At 41.5% G+C, this 27,604-nt stretch overlaps 2 protein-coding genes across 11 annotated transcripts in view; one reads left to right on the top strand and one right to left on the bottom strand.

Annotated features, from left to right (window-relative positions):
- The window catches only part of NDEL1 (nudE neurodevelopment protein 1 like 1), a 95,630-nt gene that overhangs the window by 37,372 nt on the left and 30,654 nt on the right, over positions 1–27,604 (top strand). For 3 of the 5 annotated variants that reach the window (XM_016154703.2, XM_016154699.2, XM_016154701.2), the window contains 2 exons: positions 850–1,001; positions 7,316–8,500. In XM_016154703.2, coding sequence (XP_016010189.1) covers positions 850–1,001; positions 7,316–7,409 — 246 coding nt within the window. In that variant the 3' untranslated portion in view covers positions 7,410–8,500. Of the gene's footprint in view, positions 1–849; positions 1,002–3,939; positions 3,975–7,315; positions 8,501–27,604 lie in introns of those variants that run through there. The other 2 variants (XM_016154700.2, XM_036223078.1) reach the window with 2 other exon arrangements.
- MYH10 (myosin heavy chain 10) overlaps positions 14,790–27,604 on the bottom strand; it is a 129,793-nt gene continuing 116,978 nt past the window's right edge. For 5 of the 6 annotated variants that reach the window (XM_016154689.2, XM_036223075.1, XM_016154695.2 and 2 more), the window contains 7 exons: positions 24,587–24,715; positions 21,692–21,780; positions 20,700–20,823; positions 20,410–20,618; positions 18,991–19,099; positions 17,505–17,677; positions 14,790–16,532 (listed from right to left, as the gene is read on the bottom strand). In XM_016154689.2, coding sequence (XP_016010175.2) covers positions 16,388–16,532; positions 17,505–17,677; positions 18,991–19,099; positions 20,410–20,618; positions 20,700–20,823; positions 21,692–21,780; positions 24,587–24,715 — 978 coding nt within the window. In that variant the 3' untranslated portion in view covers positions 14,790–16,387. The remainder of the gene's footprint in view (positions 16,533–17,504; positions 17,678–18,990; positions 19,100–20,409; positions 20,619–20,699; positions 20,824–21,691; positions 21,781–24,586; positions 24,716–27,604) is intronic. The other variant, XM_016154698.2, reaches the window with a different exon arrangement.

Genomic DNA, 27,604 nt, shown 5'->3' with positions numbered 1-27,604 from the left:
ATAGATAATAAGAATGGAGTATTTTTTGTTTTTTATTTTTTTGTCAGGGAGAGGGGTTTGAATTGCTCAAAGTGTTTATGGGAAAGGGGGAGTTGGTGCTATCTGTATGTGATGGAAATAAATGAGGAACTCCTGTTCTCCTTATGCCATCTGTTTGTAGAGCCTGGCACTGGCCAGGTATTGTGGTGACAGGTGCTAAGAAGGGCACCCAATTTAGAGGTAAATCCTAAAGGGACGGTGTCATTTTCAGGTGAAGTATTTAATTATAGACAAAGGGTATCAGACATTTACGCTGTGTTCTCAAATAGAATAGCTTTTAACTTCATGTGAGGTATTATATGCTGTCATTCATTCTGATGTTGTAGAAATAACTAAACTGAAGCCCTATGGAAAGAACGTCTGCTTTACAAAAATTCTCAAGTGATGTTTTTACTTTCTTTATAGTGCTTGCACAACCCCCATCCTGCGCCCCCCCCCCCCCACTCACACCCCTAACTAGCCAACTAACAGAACAGTCTACAACTCAGAAAGAAATAATGGATGGGGATCAAGAGATCTGGGATCTCTCTTTGTGCCACATTTTTCTTAACTGTGAGTGAGGATTATATTTGTGTCCCTCAGTAATACTGAGAGGAATAAGTAAAATATTAAGAGCTTATTTGAGAAAGGGAGCTGGTATAAACATTTCTTCTTTCTATTAGAAAGGTGATTGATTATGGATGGCTTAAGTAGCCACTGTATCAACTGAGAGAGTAAGGGTTGAGTCTTGAAATAGAAATGGTTTGAAATGCAAATTTTTATGTGCAGCTACTGTTTTAACAACCAAATCATTCCTTCTTTCTTTTGTAGGCTTTAGAATCCAAATTAGCAGCTTGCAGGAATTTTGCAAAGGACCAAGCATCGCGAAAATCCTATATTTCAGGGAATGTTAACTGTGGGGTGATGAATAGCAATGGCACAAAGTTCTCTAGATCAGGGCATACATCTTTCTTCGACAAAGGGTAAGTCTTGGAAATTTTAAATAATTTTTTGAATAGTAAAGTTGCACATTATTAAGTAAGCTTATTCAAGCTTTGAAAATGTAAACTCAGTTTGATAAATCTACTTGAAGCCTGTTGTCATTCAGATCTCAGAGGACATGAAATTTGTTGTTGCCTTCTAGTCCCCATGGAGTCTGTTGCCCTGGGAACCCTGACTCCGAAGCTTCTGTCTTGGGAAGCAGCAGTGTTAGGCTCTGGGGATTAAAGATGCTTATGATACGATCTTTTGTTCTCAAAGTGCTTATAGGCTAGTAGACTTTTCTAGTAAATACTTGTTAAGGGTAGAAGAGAACGTCATAATCATGTATATTTGCAAACTCTGCAACAAACCTTCTGTCTGAAGATTTTCGAAAAATATAAAACCACAAGATCAAATACAGTTTAGGAGACACATCTTTTATGTGTGAAGATGGTTTTGGGGAATTGAGAAAAAGTCTTAAGAGTGAAGTAGTGATACATTCTTAGTGCAAAAAATTTCAGTTGGTACAGAGATAAAGTTAAAAGTATATGTTTTTCGTTTTCACTATTTTTGCATCCTTACAGTTAGGCACGTATAATCATATTTTTATGCATCTTCTGTACTCTTAAAATTTTTGGGATTATGCTTTAAGTATGTTCTTCAACATGCCTATTATTTTATATTGCCAGTATCTTTCCATGTTAGTACATATTATTCTATCGCAATTAAAAAAAAAATTGCACGGGTATACTTTTTTGGGTGTGCCGTAATTTAAATAACTAGTTAAGACCTGTGGTCTAGGGATGCTGACCATGTTACTTACCTAAGTAGCTATTATTGGAACAGCAACCTGAGGTACCATGATTCCTTGCCATTGTCTCTGCTTCGAGTTGTAGAGACTCTTTATCCTTGTTTTGCAAAAGTAATACAGATACAACTCTAGAAATTTTCAGTTTCTTAAAGGAGCTTTTACAGCCCGCTTTCTTCAGCAGTGGCACATTTATGGAGGATCTGATTTGGTACACAGTCCACCCTAAAAAGCTTTCTATTGTCCACCCTTCTGGAATGAGTGTTCTGGTTTCTCTCTTTTTAGAGAATTCTACCTTGAAGTATACATATTTCATTAAGGAGCACATTCTAAAATATCAATATATAAATCAGAACTTTATTCTAACCATTGGGCTTCCTCAGAGGAGTAAGTAAAAAATTAATTTTCCTCAAGTTTAGGAGTTTCAGGCAGTCTTGAGGAGTACTCATTTTTATACTATAATGGTAAATGGAATAAATAGATTTTTGACATTAGAGTTGCCGCTTAACCCAAACAATACAGGGAAAGTTTAGGGGTAGTCTTTCTGAGTGTTGGAAGCAGTGCCTAATTATTTTTTCCTGCAACTTGTAATTTCGTCCAATAGAATAGTTATTAGTCTCTATCTGGAATTATATTTCTTGCCTAGTACCGCATCTTATATGTGAGAATAGATATCAAACAGAAATGGATTGGTTAGACAGATAGTTTTGCATTTTGAAAGTCCTTAGAACAGTCACGATGAAGAAGGGATAACATTGTCAGTTCAGGCTCACTGCTCCTGTCTTCTTTAGAGATTGGCTTCCACTTGACCCCTGATGCATAGCACTGGGGCAGTCATTGCCCACTGATGAACCCAATCATAGGTAGCTACAGAGGATTCAGAGTAACCTGGAACCAGTAAGTGGGCCTTGGGCACTGTCACAGAGAACCCCTGGCTCCTGGGGAGCATCCTAGATGCACGTATAGCCTTTATTTCCTGAACTGAACCTGGAGATGTACTTCCCAATAGGAATAGTTACAGATGATATTTAGTTTTGGCTTAAATAATACAATTTTTTTTTAACTGTATTGTTTCTATTAAGAATTAAATGTGTTCCTGTGGGCTGATCTTTCCTCAAGTGTTTAGTTTATATGATAAATGGATTATATCTATACACTCAAATATTAACCTGTTGAGTTGCATTTGTCTAGTTGCCGTATTCCTGAGGTTAACTCTTTTGTGGGGTTTGCTGTTCTTACTTCCTTGCTGCTTTGCTTTGATTCTGGTTTCCTTCTGGCCTCCTTGGCTTTTCATGTCTGGCCTTTCTTCCTGCAGACCCATTGACTAGATAAAAACCATGATAATATGTATCATCTGTAAAAGGAAGAGGGGAGATATCCAGCTTCATTATTAAATCTGACAGGTTAAAAGAAGAAATGCTAGTTTTTATATAAGTGTAGCTTGTAGTTTCAGTGTGAAAAAAAACTCTTCATTTTAAAAAGTCTTTGACTCTAGGGTGTGCCTGCTCTGCCTCTTACTCCTAAAGAGTGTCTGTAGCACAGTCACTGTAATTTTACTAGTGCTCCTAGTGATGTATATAGGAGCATTGTTTTGGGGAAACAATCAAAATCAGTTTGTGTGCATGTGCATGTATGCGAATGTACATGTATACACCCTGCCCTCCCACCTCCCTCAAAGTCTTCAGATGCATTGAGGCCTTTCTACATAAAACAATGTACGTTATTATTATGTATTACTTTATGGGATTAGAAAATATTCTTGAAATTCTGGTTATTTGAGAGCTTCTTGGAATCAGGATTTTATCTAGTCTATGATCACCTTTTCTAGTTCCTAAAATATGGCTTGCTGGGCCTCCCTCCCAGGTATTGCTCTGTTTCCTCCAACCGCTAGTAGCCCTTCATATCACTCATCTAAAAGGATACAAATTATGTGTAGTATAGTCACTTGAGTTCTCTCCAAAACATTTTTTCTCCTTAGCTTTTTATTTAGTTTCTTATGTATCACTTACCCTAATTTTGTAAGCCAGTGTGATTTCTTTTGGGTAGATAGGTGGGCATAGACCAGTTTTAGGGCATGGTGTGAACATAGTATTTGTATTGACGTTTAATGTTTTTTTCCTTTTTTTTATTAGGCAAGAAAAAGTCATATTTCCCACGTTGTTCATGGGTAACTGAATTTGTTTGCTGTGCTCTTCTTCATTCTTTCTTAATCATGGGGTGTGGTGGAAGACACATTAACAAATTGGTTTTATTAACTGCATGGGGCTGGCTCTGCTTTAACCAACTTATAGCCCATGAGTGAGCTTTCAAGTTCCTGTTTGACTTGATTGTTTCAACTGTTCAAAACAAAAACAAATTAGTCATAGTGGTCCTGGGGCCGTTGTGAATAGCAGGCCTGATGGCACTCCTGATGTAGGGTCCTGTGCTATAGTGATGATGCTAGGAGTTTTGGGGGTGGGGGTCAGGGGTCACTCTTAGACACTGGGACCACATTTGGCTGTCTTTGTGGGCCGGGGTTCTTCCTGTTACCCAGTGTGTCTTCTTTTCTCAAAACAGGCACTATTGATTATGGAGCCTTGCTGTGTGGGGATTTACCCCTCTTTGCTCACTCGTTTTTTTTCATAGTACATTGGAATGGTAGTTGGGGACATGTATAGGATCTGCCTTACTTTTTAGGAATGTACATTTCAGTTTGCAGAGCCTGGGCGGAGGACTGTAGCTGGCTGGAGCTTCGCTGAGCTTCCATTTACCCATCTGACTAGGGAGACTGGGGTCTGGAATGTGTCTGCCTGCTGTCCTGAATTAGCTGTAGCCCACTCTCATCCTTTTTTCTGCTGCCCTCTCAGGTATACCGTGCCTTGCTTCTTTGACGGATTTAGTGTCCATACTTTATTTGTTGTGTTTGATTTATTGTCCTCTTGACTAGCTTATAAACACATCTTGGTTCTTTCCCCCTTTTCATGTCCACTCTTGCCATTTTACAACTGACCTTAGTTCCTTTTCTCAGCTAGATTCTCTTTAACTAGATTCTGTGGTGAGGCTATCAAATTTCATAATTTCTAGAATCTTTTTTACATAGATGATTCCCAGATCTGTATCTCCATCCCTGCCTGTTCTCTCTCTCTTCAATTTTATGTTGTCCACTGGGATCTTTCCCTTCGGCTCTTGCTGTTCCCCTGAAAGCAAATGTGGTGAGTATGGAAGTGTTTCTTCTCTTGAAAACCTTTCCCCCATTGTACAACTTTGCAGTTCCCTGAAGGGACCTCAGCAGACTGACAATCCTACCTCTAGTGTCACCTTTCTGATCTTCTACTTCCTACTTCTTGACTGAGAAAAGAGGTGCTATTATTCTCTCTTTATTCTACCCAACCTGCAAATCAGAATTCTCATTTCCATCCACATAGGGAAATTACATCTAGTTTCTTATTTTCCTTTTGTATTCTGGATTGCACTGCTTATTTTTTCCATTAGAGCTGACCTACGTTGAGAGCACCAAAGTGGTTGCTCACTGAGGGCTGTCAGATGTCCTCTGGCCAGGAGGAGACTGGGAAAGGATAATGGCCTGGGGATCTGGAGGGAGATTTTGGGCTCCCTTCCCCATTGACGGACTCATGAGTTTTCTTAGCAGGATAACAACAGAGATGAACTAGATGTTCTTTAAAGATCTGTCTAGCTCAAAAATGTTGCATCTCAGTCCTAAACCTGCATGCAGAGCCAACCTTATGGTTGCTGCTTTTGCACACCCCTGTGGAACAGGTGCCAGGTCCTCTTGGCATCCAATAGTACTTCCTTTCTGCCAAGTTTTGGGGGCCGTCTTTAGTGTTCCTCATCACTGGCTCTGAAGCTGGGAATGAGATGTTCATGTGTTCAAAGCTGAGGTTTGTGAGGGCTGCCTAATTCTCTCCAAGGCTTTAGGAGAAGCAAGCTGTGAGGCGCTAGGACTATTCAGACAAATGACAGATTATTATGTGATGGCATACAGGATGTGGCCCCTGCCCCCAGAGGAGGCACAGACACATAGCCTTAGCAGAATAGAGAGGGCTGATTTAAAGTTTTCAAATGTGATGAGGCTCATATATCAGAACTCCCCTAGTCCCTGAAAGGAAAGGGAACATCCTGGGTGTGTATCACTGAGGTAGGAAAATGTACAGCAGAGAGAAATTACATGTGTCAGAGCCTCTCCTGTTGCTCTTGAGCTATGTGTGGGTACTTGATTTCAAACTCGAAATCTATACTCTTAAGTTAGTTTCTTCAGGCATTAACTATTTTTTCAAAGCAGTCAAGGGTCATTTGTCAAGTCTCTCTGCATGCCTGTTTCTCTGAGATTACACTCACCTCATCAGTATATCAAATAGTTATCTTTGTGGGGAATGTGTGTCTGCATTTTTTGTAAGAGGACGTCGCTCCATGAGTCTGTATTCAACTCCCTGCATCCCTTTGATGAGTGGGTTGGGTGGACAACGGAGGGCAGGTGTGATGTAGTGTGGCCCTTTGCAATTAGCTGCATCTCCTAAATTGCTAGTGGGACAGTTTTCCTAGGAAGTTTTTCAGGATGGAAAAACTGAAGTGGCTTCTTGAGAGAGGTTCCTGGTCTTGCACTCACTCCCTCACTGCTTCCCGTGTCTGTGCTGCCAGGTGGGTGGGCCTGAGGTGGAGTGTTCCTCATCACTGGCCTTGAGTGCTGGGTCCTAGCTGAAGGCTGTTGTGCTGGACTGGGCTGGTTGTTCATGGGCAGAGAAGACTACCCATAATGCTTTGCTTGCTTAACAGTTAAATGTTACTCCCCTCCCCCCATTAAGTTTTCATGTATATTGTAGGGGATTTGGAAAACAATAAAAAAGTAGTAAATAAAATTTACTCATAACCTAGAGGGAAGAAAAGTAACTGTTGTTAAAATTTCCTTTTACAATTTATATGGTTTTATGTAGCGCGCGCGCGTGTGTGTGTGTGTGTGTGTTTGTGTGTATTCCCACACATTCTAGATTTGGCTACATTGATAGTAATGTGTATCTAAGGGCTACAGTCTAGAATGTAGAATATATACTACTTTTTTTTTTTTTAACATAAATAGTTTGGTAACCTTTTCTACCTAGCATTAGTTACATTCTGAATATTTTCCCATGCTATTAAAGAACTCTGTGGAATGTGTTTTTAATGGTCATATACTATTTCATTGTTTAGTTGTACCATTTATTTAATTAGCTCCCTGCTGGCAGACATTTAGACCTAGTGTACAGGGAAAAAAATCAGGGCTGTGGCTGCAGTGGCCAGTGTGATGAAGTTACTGAGAAGGAAGCTTATAGTCTCATTACCCCAGGACCACTGAATCCTCAAGTCTGTAACCAATTGATGACTTCTAGGTAGCGACTCTCCCTGGGGCTGTCAGGATTCTACTGTGAGAGAGGAGTAGTTTTAGAGAGCAAATGAATTTCTTGCTGTGTGTTGAGTGATTATAAATGACAGTCTCTCTTTCTTCCCTTCCCTTCTCTGCCCTGGTCACCCCCACAGGGCAGTAAACGGCTTTGACCCAGCTCCTCCTCCTTCTGGTCTGGGCTCCTCACGCCCATCGTCGGCACCGGGTATGCTGCCTCTCAGCGTGTGAGTGCCCAGCCTCCAGGTGGGGGCTCCTGCCCTCCTCCAGCAATCCAGGACACCCACGCCTCACCTTTCGGTGCCTGGGCCCAGCCTGTCCCCCTCTGTCTGCCTCCCCATGGCAGGCAGAGGGCAGGCTGCATGCAGTGGTGGCTGCTGGGCCCTGCCCAGCCCCAGGACTCTGCGCGATATCAATACTGGCTATTTTCTCTTCTCGCCGTAGTGCCGTTGGTTTCACATGATTGCACTTTTGTGGGTCACAAGGTGATACATACATGTATTACTTGGTCACTGGATGCAGAAGTACCATTCATCACACCTGCCTCATAGCTCCTACCCTGCTGTACTGATAGGATTTAGTTGTATTTAGGACATTGCCAATCTTCTAGAAGTTCTTCCCCAAATCAGGTCGACATGTGCCCTCCTGAGCTCCCACTCAGGCGTCTTCAGTGCTCATGATCATGTGTCCCCCAGCTCCACCCCACATAGTTTGGGCCTATTGTTGGCAAAGAGTCAGGAAGGTCACTGAATTAGGGAACATTTTCTGCACCTTCTGATTTTACCTTAGCAATTATCATTCCATTGACTTGCCTCCCAGAGCAGCCTGTCTGAGCCCCCAATGGCAGGAGCCTCTGGGGTCTGGTACACACAGGGCTGGCAACCTCCTTGCTAGCTTTCTGGTCCTTTAGTTAAATGACATCTTCAGAGCTTTTTTGTTTTGTCTTCTGAGGGCCTGTCCAGTTGTGTTGGGAAGGGTTGAGTGGCCTGATTCCAGGGGTCGGCTGGTGCCAGCGCCTGGAGGTGGAGGGGGAGCAGACTGACCATAAGTGGTTGTCCCTGTGCATCCTTTGATTACTCATGCTGCATTTACTGTTTACATTGTTTTATTGTACATAGGTTTGTAAACATTATTGCCTAAGATATTTGTATATAACTTGGGCTTTGTAGCTTTTATTTATTCAGAACTCATATGGCATGTTAATGACTTATGATGGTGTCCTACTCTGGGCAGCTGTATAGGATCATCATGTGGTTAAAAAAAAATACTTCCCCTCAAAAAATCTTTTAATGTGGAAACAATAAATTTCACACAAAAGAGTATCAAGGTTGCTTTATTGGGTTTCTGCCATCCTGTGAGAGAAGAGCTAGAGTTACAAAGCCAGGTTCAGGTGTCACTTTTGCCCTGACATGGGACATGTGGGTGGACAGCAGCTATGGAATGGGGCAAAGACAATTCAGGCAGCCTCAGAAGATGTCTAATGCACTGAGCAGACGGTTGCATGCTGATGCTCAGCGCTGGTTTCTCTTAGCTTTGATTTCCAGGAGCAGCTTGAGAGTGGCCCAGGCCCCTCGCGCAAATCTGGGAAGGAAGGACTGGGACTTTGAGGGAGGCTGCCAGCTAGGTCATGGGGCAACCATGGTGGATCCAGGAGTTGGTCCTCTGGCTGTGCTGCCTTTCATGACATGTGTTGGTGTTCTGGGATTAGAATTTACTTGGAGCTGGGCTTCTCATCTCTCAGGTTGACGTTGGCAAGTGAGAGAAGGTGCCAGATGTTTGGTAGCAAGAAACAGGGCGATTGGACTTGAACTTGTAAATGGAGTCTGTACTAATGTTTCAGATTCTGAACATTGCATATAATAAAGAGCATAAACAGTATAGTGTGTAGTTTTAAAACTGTAAGTAAAAGTAAGTGAATTGAATTCCTAAGTGAATAAAAAACTTTGAGCAGGATACATTTTCTTAGAACTTTTAATATGTGGGCAGGAATAGCTTCTGTTAGTTCTACTTGGAGATTTTGCTGTTAGCTGCCTCACCGAGAGACACTTGCAGTGGTGTGTGTGCTGTGCCCAGTAATGCTGGCCAAGCAGTTGAAAAGAAAGTCTCTTGATGTTGGGCAGCAATTTCCAGCTTATTTTCTAACCGTCATTGGAAAGATTGGATTAGTTCAGAGGCTTAAACATTTGGCAGACCTCTTTGTTTATGCAGGATCTTCAAATCTAACACACAAGTAGAGCTACTCTGGTTAAAGCAAGAATAAGTTCTGAAGTCCTGACTCCTTGTTCCTGGCTCCCCAGTGATTTCTCAGTTCCTTTCCAGCTGAACACCCCCGAGATCATCTCATCCAGATGGTCCTGTCAGTTGTTGTTCAGTCAGATGATGGCAGGCAAAGGGGTTCTGGCTGAAGAGGCCCATGTGTCATTTACTGGACGTCACCGCTGCTTCATGTCCAGAAGAGCACACGCTAGGTTTATAAAAGGGCAGAAGTATCCTGCAGGGCATGTTTCTAGTCCCCCACATATTCTAATTTTTTTATATCTGCAGCAGCCCTTGGCATACAACCCCTTGAGGAAGCTGGTTGGCTCCTCTTGCTTCATATTCAGCTTCCTGTTTGGATTATTTGGTTCAAGATGCTTCTTTGTACTTGCTCAGATAGAGCATTCACTACCTGGCATGAAAACTAGTATATACTCTTTGCCCATCTAGCTAAAGATTGCCTATCGGCCGCCTGTCTGTGAGTGGGTTCTTTTCCTAGCTAGGGCTTCCCAATGCTCAGGTTTGCCTGGCTCTTATGAAACCTTTGGGAATGATCTTTCCCTTGAGCTGGGTCCATGTGGTAGTCCCCCCTGCATGGGGGGGGGGGGATTAGTCTTCCACATATTTTCATCTCACCACCCAATCCCATCCCTTGCTCCTGAAATATCTTCTTGCATGAGAGTAGGAGTCAGTGTTCCGCTTTTCAGCTCTGAAATTATACCCTACCAACTTAGTTAAGAGCCAGAAGCCAAACTGGGGTGTTGAATCACAAGTGAAGCTTGTGAGGACTAGATACAGGTAACCCGAGAAGTAGGATGAGCTGGTTTTACTTCAGTTTACAGAAAGGAAGGTGAGTCTAGAGTTTAAGTGACTAGCTTGAACTTACGCAGCTTGTTTATAGAAAAGTCAGGATTGGAAATGAGCTCAGTGTCTTTTTTTGCTGTACTCTCCACTTTTTCAAACTTGAGCCCTTGCTGACCTTTTACTATTGTGTACCTCAGGAGATGAGCTGATTTTTGAATCAGCTTGTAAGGAAGAATATGGTTCATCCATCCCTCCTCTTCCAATCCTGTGCTTGTTTACTATGCTTCTCTAAGAAGTTGTCCCAGAGATGCCTTTAGCATCTTCTGAGAACTAAGGTGGAAGCCGGCACCTCTGGGGAAGGGGAACTGTCTTGGGGTGGAGCCACAGCTTTAGGGAGTATCCTATTGCCAGATCTATTCTACCTGGCTAAAACTGAGAACAGCCACTTTGGCTGCTGGTGGGAACAAGGCCAGAAAGGGAAGTGGGTATGAGCAGTCATTTGTTTTCACTGCCTGGAAGATGTTAAGACAACATCTTCCGAATTTTAGCTTTTATTTCAAAGATTGTTTTTCTCTTTGTCCAAAAGGTTGAAAAAAAATTGAGAACACTAGCTTGAGCTTTAAAATTTAGATGCATTGATTCTTTCCTAAAAATGGAAGCGGGGAGGAGGCATCTTTGTAAATCATCTTCCAATGACTTAAGGCATCTTATCTGAAAACTGGTCCTATAACTATTAAAAATATTATCTATGGGAATACAGTAGCCATTTTTTAAAGGTTAAGGAAAAAGTTTTGAGTAAATATTAATATAACAGACTTCCTTTATAAGATAGCACATGTGAAGAGACAAATGTGAAAACAGAACAAAGCTTTTGTGCTGGTTTTGGTGGCCCAAGTGGGTTTGTGCCACACAGGTTACAATTTGAGTCATGTTGTATGTATACTGCTATGTCTGTACCCATAGGAGTTATGATAATGTTTCCTGTCAGCTCTGAAGCCTTCACCAAGGGAAACATGATGCAAACTGAACAGAAATTTGTTTACTTGTGGGTTGTTTATAATTAGGTATCAAGTTTGACTGTTGCTCCATTAAAATACGGAGATTGTGACTGGATCATGATTTACATACAGGTGGAGGCCTGGGGTGCTGGGCTGGCAGGCCTGGGCAGTAGGTTTTCTGGCACATGCTTATATAAATAGATGAGTGATGTCCAAATTAGCTAAGAGCACTATTGTTCCCTGTCATTACACAATGGAGCTAAGAAACTTCTTAGGTTTAAAAATGCGATTGTTTTAATTATGAAAAAGAACCAGCAGATCTCACTGTCATCTAGAATTTAGGGGAATAGGTATACTTTTACATTATTGGTGTCGCTAAATTATTCTAAGTCTTGAATCAGTCTAACAATGTGATAAGCTACAAAAACGATTCTTTACTTTTGGGATACTATTCTGTGGTAGTAGGAATAAAATCAATCTCAGTAGCGATATCAAGTGTGTGTTGGTGGGGGAATGGTCAGGATGACTTATTGGCTGAAGGATACCATAGAGCCATTGAATCTAAGTGTGCAGATGTGCTAATACATGGGAGTGGAAATGACCAATGGGAAAAGAACACAAAATATATGAATATGCTAATTGCAGCTTTCTAAAAAAAAATCAGAAGTGAAATTAAAAAGATGCAAATACTTTGGAATTCTACTTTTTTTCTGTGAAGTTGCACAAATTCATTTTTAAAAATCTTGCTGAAGTAATGAGACTGATATTTTTTCATTACCCAATTTGGCCTGAAAATCTGTGCTGAGGAGTTTAGAGATTGGCGCAAGTAGCACAAAGCAGGGGCACCCTGACTGTAAAGTGACCAGCTCAGTCACACTTGGGGAAATTTTAAAATTCAGATTCCTCCAGGCTCCACCCCAGCACCAGCTTAGTGAGGAGAGTACTGTATTTCAGAGTCTCAAACACCAGCAATTTGTAAGACATGCCTATATTTTGTGAACCATTAAGAAAAATGTGCTGATTAGATCATGTCACACTAATTCACATACAGAAAGGGAATTGGGATAGTCCTAAAACTTCACGTTGTGATTCTGATGTCCTGTACCATGTTTTGACCCAGAGTTGTCCTTGACTGTTTTCCTGAGCAGTGTCTTCCTCTGTGCCACGGTGAGTGTTGGTGATGTGTTTCTGAAAAGCATATCTCCAGAATTTTCTTCTAAGCCGCTGATACCCATTCTACAGGATCTGTTGCTGGGCTTTATTGACCTTATCAAGAGGCAGCAGGTCATGACAATCACGTTACAACTGCCACCTACTGGTGGTGATTGTGAGACACATGAGCTTACACATGTGAGAACAAGGATGTCTTAGAACCTTTGCCATATTGGTGCTTCGAAGAAGGCAGTGCTCTACTTGGATGTTTGTCAGACTCTGAGTTTAATAGTTGGATTATGTCACTTTATACCTCGAATGAGATTTCATAACATCCAGTCAGCAGGGATTAGTCTCTTATTGGGCTACTTTGCTCAGTGCTCTAATGAATCAAACATGAATTTCTAGTCTCAATAAGGGTTTGAAGGACATGGTCACACTTTTTGCGAATGGAACATAGGCCATCTAATTAACTTTGTCTTTGAAAATTTACATCATGTCAATATACCCTTATTGATAGTTTCATATTAGATCTGACAAGAATCATATGAGACACTTTACATGTCTTGCTAGATTCTCAAATGACATGAGAGGCTACGCAGGGAAGTGGACTGCCTTGTCTGGTCCTGACAGCTGTCACAAGACATAGCATTTGAGCAAAAGCAGATGTTCCCGCAGAGTGACTAGGAAGCCTTTGTGGATGGGGGGACTCATTGGGTCTCGGCCACAGGTTTCACTCTCAGACCTGCCTGGAGGTAGGGGAAGAAACCTCCTCTCCACTTTCTAAAGATTTCAATCTTTGGCCTGCCCGTTCTGGATTTTTTTTTTTTTTTTTTTTTTTTTTTAGGGGTGAGGGTGAGATAAGAAGTGGTGGTTCCTCATAGAGCTTGACAAATTTGAACTCTTCTCTTTCCTAATCTGATACAGACAGATAATATCTGTGTCCCAGCTACATTGGCTTCAGGAGGAAAGGGCAATGGGTCAGTCATTCCCAGAGAAATGGTGGGCTGTCTGGCTCATACTTTATCTTAGCTGAGGTTTCCAGAGATGGGGAAAACCTCAGCTAAGATAAAGTATGAAATGTAGGGCCCTAGAATCTTTCTGCTGTCCGGGTTTCAGAAGTATGTCTTCCAGCCAGTCAGACTGGGAATAACCGGTGTGTTATCTTTACCTAAGCCATTTAAAATAATTCCCTGGAGTGTATGCATTAAAAAAAGAAGTGCCTATGATGTGGCAAGGACTGACAGAGCGTTTAGTTAGCATGACAGCTCCAAGTTTAAAACCTCCAGAGTCTTATCTAGACTTCATCTCAACAAAGGATAAGGGTTTCCTAAGTCTTGCCTGAATTCCTCTTTACTATGAACCACTCTTGCTGGGTAGAAGCTGGCCAACTTCTTTGAGTCTTTGACATACTCAAAGCCCAGCTCCCATAAACTACCTTCTTGTGCTTTAAATGCCCAACAAAGGCTTTTAAGAACCACCTTTACTCCTTACGAAGTCGTGGTTTTTGTTTAGTAAAGAAAAGTTCCTTCTAGTTAGCATCTCTACAATCAGGACCTGGGATTAGCCCATGTAGATTCCGTGTTTCTTCTGACAGGCTGAGTAGTTGGGTAACAGTGACAGTTAAACCAGCCTGGTGGGAAGCATTCTTTTTGAGAAAAATTAGCCTCTGAATTACACAAACACCTTGATTATGTTACTGAATAGTGAGGGTGAGAACACAAATGAAATACAGTAGCTGCAGCTCACCCTTTTTTTCCCCATGGTAGTGACATAGGAGGAAAAGAATGCTTTTGCTCATTTTTTAAAAAAATATCCCCAGCACTGCCAAGAATCCTAAGTATATGCCTTATGCCACTAGAACCAGCCTAACCTAAGACTGTTGCAGAACAAAAAACCCAGCATTCTCTCCATGATTTTGTGCTCCCATGGCTAATTCTCTCCAGCCCATCCTAACTGGCCCACAGTAGAGCGGCTGTCCTTTGGTCTTACCACTGAATCCTCCCCAAATCATTTTCAGTGTGTATCCTGCCTGAAAATGCAGTCTGAACATTCTTGGATTTCTTAAAATACTCTAATCCAGTAACCAGCTTCTAAAGGCTTCCTCCTGCAGCCCTAAATTGCTCCCTTTTCCATTAACAGTTGGTTCTCTAGCCCTAGTGGCCCTTTCCTTCCCAGTGCGTCCATACACAGAGAGGCCACTGGTGCGATATAAGACTTGTAACCAAAAATGCCCAGAGAATGAACTCTTGTCATCTGACACTTTCTGGGAGCGCAGAGCAAGCCCTCAGAAAAGTGCGCCTGGCTATCAGCATTTAAAGTTTGTATATCTCCCAACCTCTATTCAATCAGATCACAGATGGGAAATCAAGAACAGAAGGTGAGAAAACAAGATTCCATGTTCACATGATTATTCTTGTTTATTGAGGTCTGTTTATTCTCAACGGGTGCTTTTTCCTCCAAGTAAATAGAGCAGGCGTAAATATCTATAATGAATAAATTTATTGTCTTACAAAAATCATTGTCTAGAAATATGGGAATACAAGAAAAGATATTTGCAGTCAGGTGTCTGGTGGTCAACAGCCAGTACAATTCATAAAGGAGTAAAACCAAAGATTCCAAACCCACATGACAAATTCTTCCTAACAGATGTTAAAGCTTTTAACCCAAAAGGTTTGTGTTTTCAAGCACATTGCAGAGGATCAGGGACTTATAATTAACACTGATTCATTGTCACTGAATGTTTATAATACCACTTTGACTAGAGAGGTACATGATATGAAGCACAGTCAAACTTAATACATTAAATTGTTACAGAGGCAAATAATATATTTAACATTGTCTTAGTACTGTAGTGTCTAAGGCACTTTCTGTAATGTCAGTTTGCTTAACTATCAACCAAAAACAGAATGCTAAATGTTCACTGTAACACTGTCCAAAGGGAAGGGAAAAGGAAAAATGAAAAAGGATTCACATCCACTGGCATGTCAACATTCAGGCAGATGGCATCTGTTCCTGAGGTTCTGTAAACCTCACTGACAAACTTGGAACACGTCTCGGACACAAAACCAATGTTCCCATTTTGGGCTTAAAGCAGCGGCTGAATTTGCAAGGTCAGCATGAAAGCCTGGCTGACAGCATGAGGGCTTTCCAGTAACTTCTGCTTAGGAGCATGCAGCTGCTTGCTCTGAAGTGAGGACTAGTACACCGACAAAGCCAGAGGGTTCAGGAGACCATCGGGAAGTCAACGTGATTGCTGCCACCCAGGGCCTCAGCTGCATCGTGGCCACTATCCTTTCTATGCACAGACCAGCCCTGGCCAACAACAGTTCACATGAAGAAATGCGGGGACACCACCAACTCGAGGAAGACGGGCATGGTAACCCCAAATGGATGCTGCGTCCCTTAATCCAACCCACCCCTCCTAATCTTTCCAAAGCCCCTTTCACAGTTTGCTCACTGAAATAGTGTTGATCATTATTTGAAGGAAATGAGAAATACAAGTGCAGTTTAGGTTCCACAATGTTCTAAGAGATGATGTGGCTGAGGAGTCAGGGGCCACATGAACACAGAGCTAAGTTACCTGTCTGTCTGACAGAGAGCATGCAGAGCGACTGAGCAACAACCACGGGGCTGCCCCAATAACCCAGCGACTGGCAACGAGGGTCTGGAGTTTGTCTGAAAAAGGGTTCTCTTCTTAACATGTATTATAAAATGGTCTCTTGATGAATATATGGAAAATAGGTGCAATGATGAGACGATCTGTTTAATATGTGCATGTTTTGTGTATGTATATATATAAAAAGGGGAGCAATTGTACCTAAATCTGAAGCAGGATACAGTATGTGTAGGCTGGAGAGCCTTAAGACACAGTTGATCTTTTAGTGAGGAATCCCGTAGCTTGCCAATTTCCTAAATCTGTAGGAGGCCCAAGGCAGGCTAGCACTGGGTGAGTTCCTGCGTGTCCCACTGTACTGCCTCCACTGGCTTCCTGTGACACTACTCTGACTGGGGCGGCTGCGTCTCATTAACATCACTGGTCTTACTCTCAGTGTCATCGTCTGACAGCTCTAGGGAAGCCCCTTCGATGTGCAGCTGGCGCCGGCCAGATCGGCTTGAAGAGAAGCTGATTGGGCCACCGCGCCTGGTGAGAACAAAAAGTAGACACGTGGGTAAATACACAAAAACATGTGGCTGTCAAGTTACAAAATGACTTCAAATTTCTTCAGGACACATGACCTAGAGTGTATGGGCATAATCAGGAAAGGCTCTGGGCTTCTCCACCTCTCCTACATCCTGCCTGTGGAATATCATCCTGACTAGCACACAGTGTACATGCAGCAGGCAGTCCCCAGAACTGGGGATGGCTTGATCCCATTTAAGGCTGTGGCAGAAACAGTAAGGAAGTAGATAGATTAAGGCAAAACTCTACCTGCTAACCAAGGGTCAGCATTTCTATAAAGGACAGCTAGTAAATATTTTATTTAGGCATTGTGGGCTGCATAAAGTCTCTGTTGCACATTTTTATTTTTCCTCAATAACCCTTTATAAATGTAAAAACCATTCTTACCTCACTGGCTATACAAAAGGCAGGCACGTCAGAATTTGGCCGTGGGCTACAGTTTGTCAATACCTGTGCTAACCTGGTCTTCTGGGGCGGGGGGAGAAAGAAGTTTAGCTTTAGCTCTCATGTTTTGCCCCACTCTCTGCTGCACATCAGATCTAGTGTGGAGATGAGGATGGGAGGGGAGCTGATGGCGCCAGGTCCTGCAAGGAGCTCCTACCCTGCCTTGTAATGGAGGCTAGGACCATTCTTCACTATGGACGTCTGAACATGGATGGACACTTGACATGGCTCTTAAGCCTTGTGTGTTTGTATGGTCCACTTGTAAATGGGAAAAAGAGAGTGGGCCTGTTCCTCTTCTGTTCTCCTCAAGGGCTATTAAAGGTTAAAAATCCTGAATGGATAAAATGGGAAGTGATTTAAGAGCAAGAACAAGTAAACCACTTTAGAAAAGCCAAACCCTAAGCCTACGATTTTGGCTGTAATTGCAAGCTTTAAGTGAAGGCTCTGTGAGACCGAGTGCTTCTCACGGAAGTCCCCGAGGTTGCTCACCTCAGCCGGTTCTTCAGAGTGCTGACCTCACGGCTCAGGCCCTCATTGGCCTCAGTGGCATCATCCAGTTCCCGCTGGAGCTTACGCCGAGATGCATTGGCACGCGTAGCTTCTTCTTCTGCTTCCTCCAGCTGCCGTTTAAGCTGCTTCATCCTGGCATTGGCCTTCTCCATCTTGGGGAAGTCATACAAACCAAGTCAAACCAAACTGGTGAAACCAAATTTCGTATCGCTGCCTCCTGAGTGTGTGAGCACAGCTCTCCACCCTGTCAGCCATGTGAGCGCACACAGGTGTGCTCACATATACACATGTGCATTACTTAAACACATAAGACTGGGGGCTGGTCTAAGGCCTTTTGATTGGCCTGCCAATATCAGCAAAGCCACTGTCTACAGAACAAACTGTGTAAAGGAAATTTTTTGCAGAAAAGTTTATTATCTACGGATGAGTTGACCTATGGGACTGTGAAAAGGGAAATGCTATTCCTGCAAAATATAGAAGAGTCAGCAATTGTGGACAGTCTATCCACCCTAGGAGATGGTACGTTCATTTTTACATCTTCTTTAATATGGACATTTCAGATTTTATATTGTGATTCAAGTACAAGGTCATCCTGGAAGACGTGACATGATTAGTCACTCCTGAGCCATTAGAGACTGGCCTGTGTCCTGTGGGTCCAGGTCACCTCACATCCACCCAAAACTGCCCTCAGTGCTGTTAGGCACTGAGGGTGGGGGTGGGAAGAGAAGGCCAGGGTGCCTGACTGGAGCAGGGGAAGAAAAAGGAAGGGTCTGGGCTGAAGGTAGTGGAATCCCCAGCTCTGTCCACATATCCTCCCAGTTTCTGAAGTGGCAAGTTTCATCACGGTGAGGGGAATGAGAGCATAGCTACCCAGACTGTCATCTCTGCCACAGTCCTAGTCTTATATCATTCCCTTGATACTTAAAAAAAGGATGCCTGGATGTAGACAAGGAAGACCACTGAGGTCTCTTGCATGTGGTACATTTCTCTCTGCTTTCTGTTCAACATCCAGCATGTTCTCCATCCAGCCAATACACAGTGACTGCGAACTATGCCTAGGAACTATTCTAGGCATTCAAGAGATGACACTGAGTGAAACTCACTGACAGGCAGGAATCTCTGCACTCAAGAAACAAACATTCTGGTGGAGGAAATGTGAATAAAGATTCATTTTAGGCCTCACACTTTAAAGCCCTCCTGATGTGCTCTTGCCCAACCCCTCTTCTGTTTCTCTGGCGCACTGAGAGAGCCCTGGGGGGGGGGGGCATGTCTTAATCACTTCTGTACCCCCAGCACTCAGCAGTGCCTGGCAGAACAAGGAACAGCACATATAAAACATCGGAATTAAGGAGTTTCAAATAGCATTTTCTTAATTCAGTCAAATGGTAACATTTTGCATCAGTTGCTTTGCTAAAGCATTTCTAAGGTAGAAGACATTTCATACCGTCCTGACTTCTTCCCTTACCTGTTCTTTATACTGATCTGCATGTCGACGTTCATCTTCAACCTGCATGAAGATTTCTTTCAGCTTCTTCTCGGTACGTCGGACCAGTTTGTTGGCTGCTGCTCGTTCCCTATGAAAATGATCAATATTTGTGATTCTTAAAATGACAGTTTGAATGAGGAAAATATTTTTTGAAGTCCTTTTTTTCCTGGAAGATGACATATGTTGGAGTACTTTCCAGGACTTCTGACCAGAATAATACCATAATTAATATGGTTCAGAAAACTTTTGCCTTCTAGCCACAACACAGATGGCCTTTAATGTATTCTAATACTGATGGGTAGAAAAAGTATATTATTCCTTCACATACAGATATTAATTACTTTATTTAGTGATCTTCTAAAGATCAAATGTTAACATACAAGCTACCTGATATTGAGTGCAGACTTTTTGAAGACAAAAACCTTAGCTAGTTACTCTAGTCATCTAAACTTTTTAGCCTAGAAAACAAAGACCCAATTTATTAAGTGACTGGTTCAATCACCTGACCACCTACTATGATGCTAGGGGCTACAGCAGCTAACATTGAAAAGAAACGACCAAATAAACAAACATACCTCCTACTCTCTCTTTAAGTTAGTGGTCAAACAAATCACCATGTTTCTAGACAGGCCTACATTTTCTCTTATGAAGGAGAGATGACTAATTTGTTGAACTCCACTGAAAACAGAAAAAGTTCTTTTGTTCCTTGACAAATGTTATGCAAAAATGGGTAGTGATGGAGTTAGCTGAAAGGACAAGTTTCGTTAATTACAGCTAACAACAAATAAACCCTTCATTGTTTTAATTGAGCACAGTGGAGTTGAAGGAGTGGAGTGGGAAGTACAGATGCTGGGCTGGGGAGGGAAGATGTTGGGCTTTTGAACACAGGCCCTGCATTTCTGTGCCTCAGGATCCCCAACAGGAAGGTGAATTTGAAGGTCTTTATAACTTTGTAAATGCCTGCCATAAGCTGTATTGGGCAACTACTCATAAATTTCAGAATAAAAACTGTCAAGCAGTCACTTCCCACGAGTGAAGAAAAGCTTTTATTTTTGATACAGTGCATTTCTTCTCTGCCAACAAACTGTAACATTTCCTGTGATGCCAACAACTTGGGAAATCAACTTTGGGTAAAAATGTAAACCGGCATCTAGAAAATCATGGGACACCATATTATCAGCTGAGTCCTAGAAGAGCTGACAAGTGAGTCCAGCCTTTCCTGAGGGCTCACCTCCTATCTCCCACTCCAATTACATATGTCCTTGTCATCTCTTCCCTTGCCATGGGAATTCCCACAAGGCAAGTGTCTGTTTTGTCTCTGGCTCACAGGCTGAGTCTGGGCCTGGTCTTTAGTAGAGAAGCTCTAAGTTTTGGTTTACCATAGTAAAAACCTCTTACTTGGCTTCTTGCTCAAGCTGCTCCTCCAGTTGCCCAATCTTGGCTTCTAGGGCAGAGATGGTGGCCTTGAACTTGGACTTGACAGCACCCTCTAGTTCCTGCAGCTTGGCCTTCAGCTCCTTGTTCTGCCGCTCCAGCTGCTGGCGTGCATTGTCGCTCTTCTGGGCAGCGCTGCGCTCCGCCGCCAGCTCTGCATTCAGCGTATCCACCTAGACAGGGGAGAGGGGTTAGTCATTCGGCCAGAGGGGTAGCACAGGCCTTCCCAGGTCACGGGCTGCTGTCTGGGCCACCTGTAGCGTGGTCTTGCGAAAGCGGTCATTGAGCAGCTCCATATTGCTCTGTTCCTCTTCAAGCTCCTCCTCCAGCTGTGCGATTCGTGCCTCCAGACGCCGCTTCTCATCCAGTAGGGCAGACCTGGCAGAGCAAGAAGATGACAGCTCAATACTGGCTGTACACAGTGTGGGGGAACTCAGGGAGGAGGGCTCCTCCACCCACCGTGTGGCTAGAAACTGAGCACCCTTCTTGATTTTTCTCTCTCCTGAACCCACTGCCCAATCTATCAAGTCCTAGTCATCACACATCAAACACGCCACCTACTTCTCTATCCCCATGCCTGCCACCCTAGTCCAGGCCCAGTCATCTCTTATCTGGACCACTGTGGGAGCCTTCCAGCTGACTCCCTCTTGCCCCTTCATCTGTTCTCCACAGACGGCATCAGCTTTCAAAAGTACAAAAAGATCTTGGCATTCCCTGGCTTAAACTCTACCTGTTTTCCAGTGCACTGAGATCAAAAAGCTAACTCCTCATCGTGGCATGCTAGAAAATGGTCGTGATGTACCCTCAGTACAGTAATTAAATGGAGAAAGCAACTTCTTAATTAGAATAAAAGATGACTTTTAATGAAAAACGCATTCAAAGAAAGGTAAGTCTAATGAATGAGAGTGGACTTGCAATGCGAAGCTGTTCAGTCTGTGGAAACCAGGTTGGTTCTGAATGTATTCCTTTATGCCTATTGTCGGCCTGACTGGCATGAGGAGGTGTGACCTGCCTGGGTCATGCAGCCAGCCAGTGGCTGAGACAATCTGGAGACTCAGCACCTTCTGCTCATCTTCCCAGACTTTGAACACATGAGCAAATCAACTAGTGACTTCTTAATGCCTGACAACACCCATGGCCTTCTCAGTAGCAGGCCAGCCCGGGGGAATGAACCACTGGTGCCTAAGGGGACTGGTAGGGCCGCCACAGATGCCTGCCCCTTTCTACCTGCTGCCAGGAGACTTACTTGCCAGAGGCGCTGTTGGCGATCTCATCAGCCAGCTCATCTCTCTCCTGCTCGGCATGTCGGCGGGCTCGCTCGGATGAGGCAAGTTCCTAAATAAGTTTAGACCGTGATTTAAGCTCTGGCTGTTGACAGTTTCCTCAAATGTGAAATCTGACAATGCCTGTAGGCGATAGCCAACTTGCTCCAAGCACTCTATGCATGCCTCAAATTACAATTAGATTTGAGTAATTAAGGTGGTAGGTTTGCTGAAGAGAATCTGCTGTCTGAGTATAGGTTAGCCAGGTGATATAATGCTACATCAAAACATACAAAAATGTCCACAGAGGAAGTCCTAGTCTATGTAAGGGCTTGGCTGTCCCTTCCAATTTAAGAGGCAGCTATATTCCTGCCCTTCTTAGAAAGCTGGTGTTTCTTAATCATAAACTGAGCACAAACTATGCAAACCCCAAACTATACCAATTCATGGTCTTGAAGTATCTTTCACATATACAAGTAGTATAGTTTGGAGATCAAATCGACTAGCTAGGTAGACCAGTGAATATCAAGGCACCAGAAAATAAGGTAGTTGTGCTGTACAGTTAGGATCACAGCTCCCAAGGAGGTGGGTGGAATGTGACTTCATGGGCTCAGAGACCTGGGCCTCTGCAGTAAGCAGGGCCTCTTTCTTGAAGGAGATGGGAGCCCTGGCCAGGGCAAGAGGACAGCCCTGTGCCTGCCAGCCTCTAATGTCTGCTTTTCCACAAATTTCCTTGGAAAGAGAATTTTCCACAGGCAGGAGTCAGGGTGCATTTCTTACCTCAAATGGGTAAAGCTAAGATCATATTCTCAGAATTTAAGAGCTACACCATCTTATTTTATGGACAAGGAAACTGAGGCCACATGGATGAAATGAACTGCCCTAAGTCTCAAGCTTAGTCAACAGCAGAAACTCAGGGTTCTGACTCCCTCCCTGCCTATGGCCTTTTCTCACCAGCTGCCCCTTCCAAAAGATGCCGTATTTGGCAAGAGCACAACTTAAGATGCTTGAGGAGCAGGGCTGCATAAAAGTTCATCTGTGTGCTCTGCATGTGCACCTGCCTCTTATTTTAGTGCATAGGATGTAGGCCCTCCAAAAGGCCTGGGTTCTAACATACAGAATCCTAATACATGAGACAGGGCACGAGTCCAGGATGTGATGGCAGCAGGCAGAATACTCTGGACTTGATGGTCTCTGATTAACAAACATTGTGTGTCTGCTCTGCCTGATGGTCTTTGGTGTTATATTCTCCTGGGCCCACCAATGGTGCCTTTTTGTCCCAATGGTGCCTTTTTGTCCACTGGCTGGGTGTGCTGCGGGCAGGCTGAGGGACCCATGGGAGAGAAAGGAGAGGACCCTAGGGCCTATAAGCCAGATGGAACAAAGGTGTCTGAGGTAAGAAAAAATAAAGGAATAGAGGGAAAGAAAGAACTAGCTTTCCAGATCAGTCTCTTCTCCCTAATGCAGTCCCCTGCCTGAAGGTCTATAATAAACACTTTCAGCTTTCTGAAAAAAAACAGAGTGCTGGGTTTCAGGGTGCTTTGATACTTGGGCAATGCCCCAGGAGCTCTCCAGGAGGCAGGCTCCCAGAGTCCCATCACCTCCAAGGATATCACTGATTACACGATGAACTACATAGATCTTGATATTCTGCTTCATTGATGAATACACGTTCTTTTTAAGCACACATGGATATTTATAAAGACTGACAATGTTCTAGACCCTAGAGCTGCTTAACTCTCAATATTCTCTAACCACAATGCAATAAAACAAGCAATCAACCAAGAAAAAAAATAAACGTCACACATTTGGAAATTTAAACCATACTTTTAAATTATTCATGGGATAAAGAAACCATCATAGAAATTAAACAACTTAGAATTTAAATGACAACAAATAGGATACAGTGAAAACAGTACTCTGAGGGAAACTTATGTTCTAGGAACATTTGATGTGCCCAACTCAAGAAGTCAGAAAAACATTCAAAGGAAATAAAGGTAAGAGCAAAATTAACAAAAAGAAGAACAAGGATCAACCCAAAAGCTGGCTCTCAGGGTAATCTCAGGATCCGCTCAGGGTTCAGATGTCTGGTTTTCAGTTCCTTCTTAATGCCTGACACCTAGAGCGTTTTCCTTTCTTGAAAGCTCAACCCCGCATATAGACTTGACTTTGGTAATATTTTTATCCAGCATTTCTAGGTGTTTGTACTAGGAGTTTTTCATATTAACTGATAACATTTCAACTTAAGTTGCTTTTATCTTTCCAGGTTTGAATAAATTTGATCATCCTTTATTTATATAGAAATTTATGTATGCATTAAATATGGGCACTTCTTTGTATATTATACCTCAATAAAGCTTTTGAAAATAGAAAAAGAAACATGCATTCAAGTGTGCCTAGCATTGATAGAATCAATCGCTCTCCATGAGAGCTTACAAGAGAGATAAATGAAAGAATTGTTGGATTACAAGATGATTCACTTAGGAATTCAATGAAACACACGTTTCTCTTTTTAAGTATCACAAATAGTATGTCTGCATAAAACAAGGCAGTCTTGTATCACTTAGGTCAGAGTTCAGAGTTAAGTGATCCTGATGCTTACTAACACTAAATAAACATCACATGGAACAAGCCTGGAAAGTGGCTCGAAAAGTTACTAACTAGTTTCTCTGCTTTTAGCCAGGGAAGAGAATATATATGAGCAGTATCAAAAAGTGTGACCACTCTGCCGAACTGAAGCAGTAAGATGGTCCAGTAACATAAAAAATGAACAATGAAATTACACTAGGCTATAAAAATATTAAGATATATTTATCTGATCTTGGAGAAACTGGCAGGGCAAATATCTGTTGAATGAATGGATGAAAAGGTAAGCAAACCTCCTGCAATTGAAGGATTTCGGCTTCCAGGCTCTTTAATTTCTTTTCACTCTCTTTGGATTGAGCAAAAATCTCATCCCGGGATGCACGAGCTTCTTCTAATTCACGCTGGTAATCCTTCATCTGAGCCTAAGGTTAAACAGGAAGAAGGTTTTGGGGGTAGTTTTCATTCATAATTTTTAAACATGATTTTTTTTCAATTATAAAAGTAATATACAGTCATTGTAAACATAAGTACATGGAAGTGACAAAGATGTTATAAGAAAACATTTAGACCAACAAAAATTCTCAACGAATTGTAGCAAACTGAATCCATCAACATATAAAAAATTATACACCATGTATATTTATAAACCACAATATTCCACCATCCAAATGGGATTTCTGAGAAATCCAAGGTTCATTTGACAACAAAAAAATGAATGCATATAACCATATGATTATCTCATAATTCAGAAGAAACATTTGACAAAATCTAATACTCTTATTACAAAAACACTTAATAAGCTGAATGGAAGGAAACTTCCTCAACTCTAAGAAAGGGCATCAATAAAGAATTGACAGCTATTATCATAATGTTCAAAGACTCAGTGCTTTTCCCCTTAAAATCAGCAGCAAGACGGGTATGTCTGACCTTGCCACTTCTGTTTAACACCATAATGGAGATTCTAAAGCAATTAGACCAAGAAAAAAAAGACATCCAGATTGGAAAGGAAGAAATAAAACTAACTTGATATGCAGGTGATATGATCTTATAAATAGAAAAAAGGAATCCATTAAAAAACCATTAGAACTAATAAGTACAGCAAGGTTGTAGGATACAAGATCAATATACAAACGTCAATTGTATTTCTACACACTAGTTATAAACATTCCAAAAATTAAGAAAGCATTTATACTTAAAATAGAATCAAAAAGAATAAAATGCTCAGGCATAAATTTAGCTAAAGAAATATAAGACTTCTACACCAAAAACTGTAAAACGAAATATCACTGAAAAAAATTAAAGAATAGCTAAATAAATGGAAAGATGGCCATGTTCGTAGACTGGAAAACTTAATATTGTTAAGATGGCAATACTTTCCAAATTGATCTATGGAGTCAACACAACACCAAAATCCAAGCTGGCCTCTTTTTTTTTTTTTTTTTTTGCAGAAATTGACAAGTTGATCCTAATGTAATTGCAAAGAACATGGATAGTTAAACAATCTGGGAAAAGGACAAAGTTGGAGAAGTCACACTTCCCAATTTCAAAATTTACAAAGTTATGGTAACTAAGACTGTTGTATTTGTGTGAGAACAGATGTAGATCAATGGAATAGAATTAATTCAATGGGGGAAAGAACAGTCTTTTTAACAAATGGTTCTAGAACAACTAGATATCCATATCCAAAAGACAGAGGTTGGGTTTACATATCAAACCATATGAAAATTAACTCAAATGGATTTTAAAAAAGAGCTAAAGTGTAAAACTCTTAGGAGAAAACATAGCAATAAATCTTCATGACCTTGGATTAGGCCGTGGTTTCATATATTATTTAAAAAGCAAAAGAAACAAAAGAAGTAAACTGGAGTCCATCAAAATTAGAAACTTTTATGCTATAAACAATACCACTGAGTGAATAGACAGACCAGAGAATGGAAGAAAATATTTGGAAATCATATACCTTTATAAGAAACATCCTGAATGTATACAGAAATGTTACAACTCAATTATTAAAGACAAATCAAAAAGATGAACAGAAAACGGAAAGACTTTTTTTTTCAAATAAGATAATGGCAAATAAGCACATGAAAAGATGTTCAACATTATTAGTCATTAGGAAAATGCAAGTCAAAATCACAAAGAGGTACCACTTCATACCTACTGGGATGGCTATAATTGAAAGATGGACAATAGCAAGTATTAGTGAAGATATAGAGAAACTGGAGTCCTTATATATAGCTGGTAGGAATGTAAAATAGTATAGTCACTATGGAAAGGTTTGACAAGTCCTCAAAATTAAACAGTTACCATATAACCTAGCAATTCCTCTCCTCGGTAGATACTCAAGGAAACTGAAAGCACATGTGCACATGTATATGTGAATGTTCATAGTAGCCTTATTCATAGTAACCGAAAGTTGAAGTAACCTAGATGTCCACCAACCCAAATGATGAATGGATGAATAAAATGTGGTATAAATATTCATACAATGGAATAAATATTATTTGGTAGTAAAAAGGAATGAAATACTTATTTATGCTACAACATGGATGAACCTTGAAAACATTACGTTAAGAAGCCAGTCATAAAAAGGCACACATTGTATGATTCCATTTATACCAACTGCCCAGCATAGGCCAGTCTATAGGGACAGAAAGTAGATTCGTGGTTGATTAGTTCTAGATGTGGCAGAGACAGTGTGGAATGGCAGTTAATGGGTATAGGAGTTTCTTTCAGAGGGGACCAAAATGTCCAAAATTAGATAATGGTGATGACTGCACACCCCTGTGAATTTACTAAAAAACACTGGAAACACTTTAAATAGGTAAATTCTATGATATGTGAATTATATTTCAATAAAGCTATTAAATAAATATAATAATGCTATTTATATTTTTTTTGTAATGAGCTTAATAACCTTTTTAATTAGCTAGTAAAAACAAAAACCTTTGTATTTAGCTTTTTAAAAAAGTACTGGGAAACAAGTTACTCATAAATCTATTATCCAGAGATGACTTTTCCTTCTAAACTTTTTCCTAAGTATATATATCTACATCTATATGCAAAAATCTATACACGTATGTGTGTAGGGTTATAAACCAAATTGCCCTACACTGTATCTTCTAAGCTCTATTGTCATTGCATAGCCCCATCATTTAAATGGCTGGCAGTCCACTTATGTTTAGGTTGCTCCCATTTTTGCTATCAGAAATAACATTTCAGCTATGATATTTTGTATATGTATCTTCCTTCTCATCCTTATCTTTTGTTAGAATAAATTCTCAAGATGTGGAATCACCAAGGTCAAAGGT

This window comes from Rousettus aegyptiacus, unplaced genomic scaffold (genome assembly GCF_014176215.1).
Source record: "Rousettus aegyptiacus isolate mRouAeg1 unplaced genomic scaffold, mRouAeg1.p scaffold_m13_p_6, whole genome shotgun sequence".
Lineage (NCBI taxonomy): Eukaryota > Metazoa > Chordata > Mammalia > Chiroptera > Pteropodidae > Rousettus > Rousettus aegyptiacus.
The sequence above is the reverse complement of the archived record's forward strand: the minus strand, read 5'-3'. Positions and strand labels throughout refer to the sequence as shown.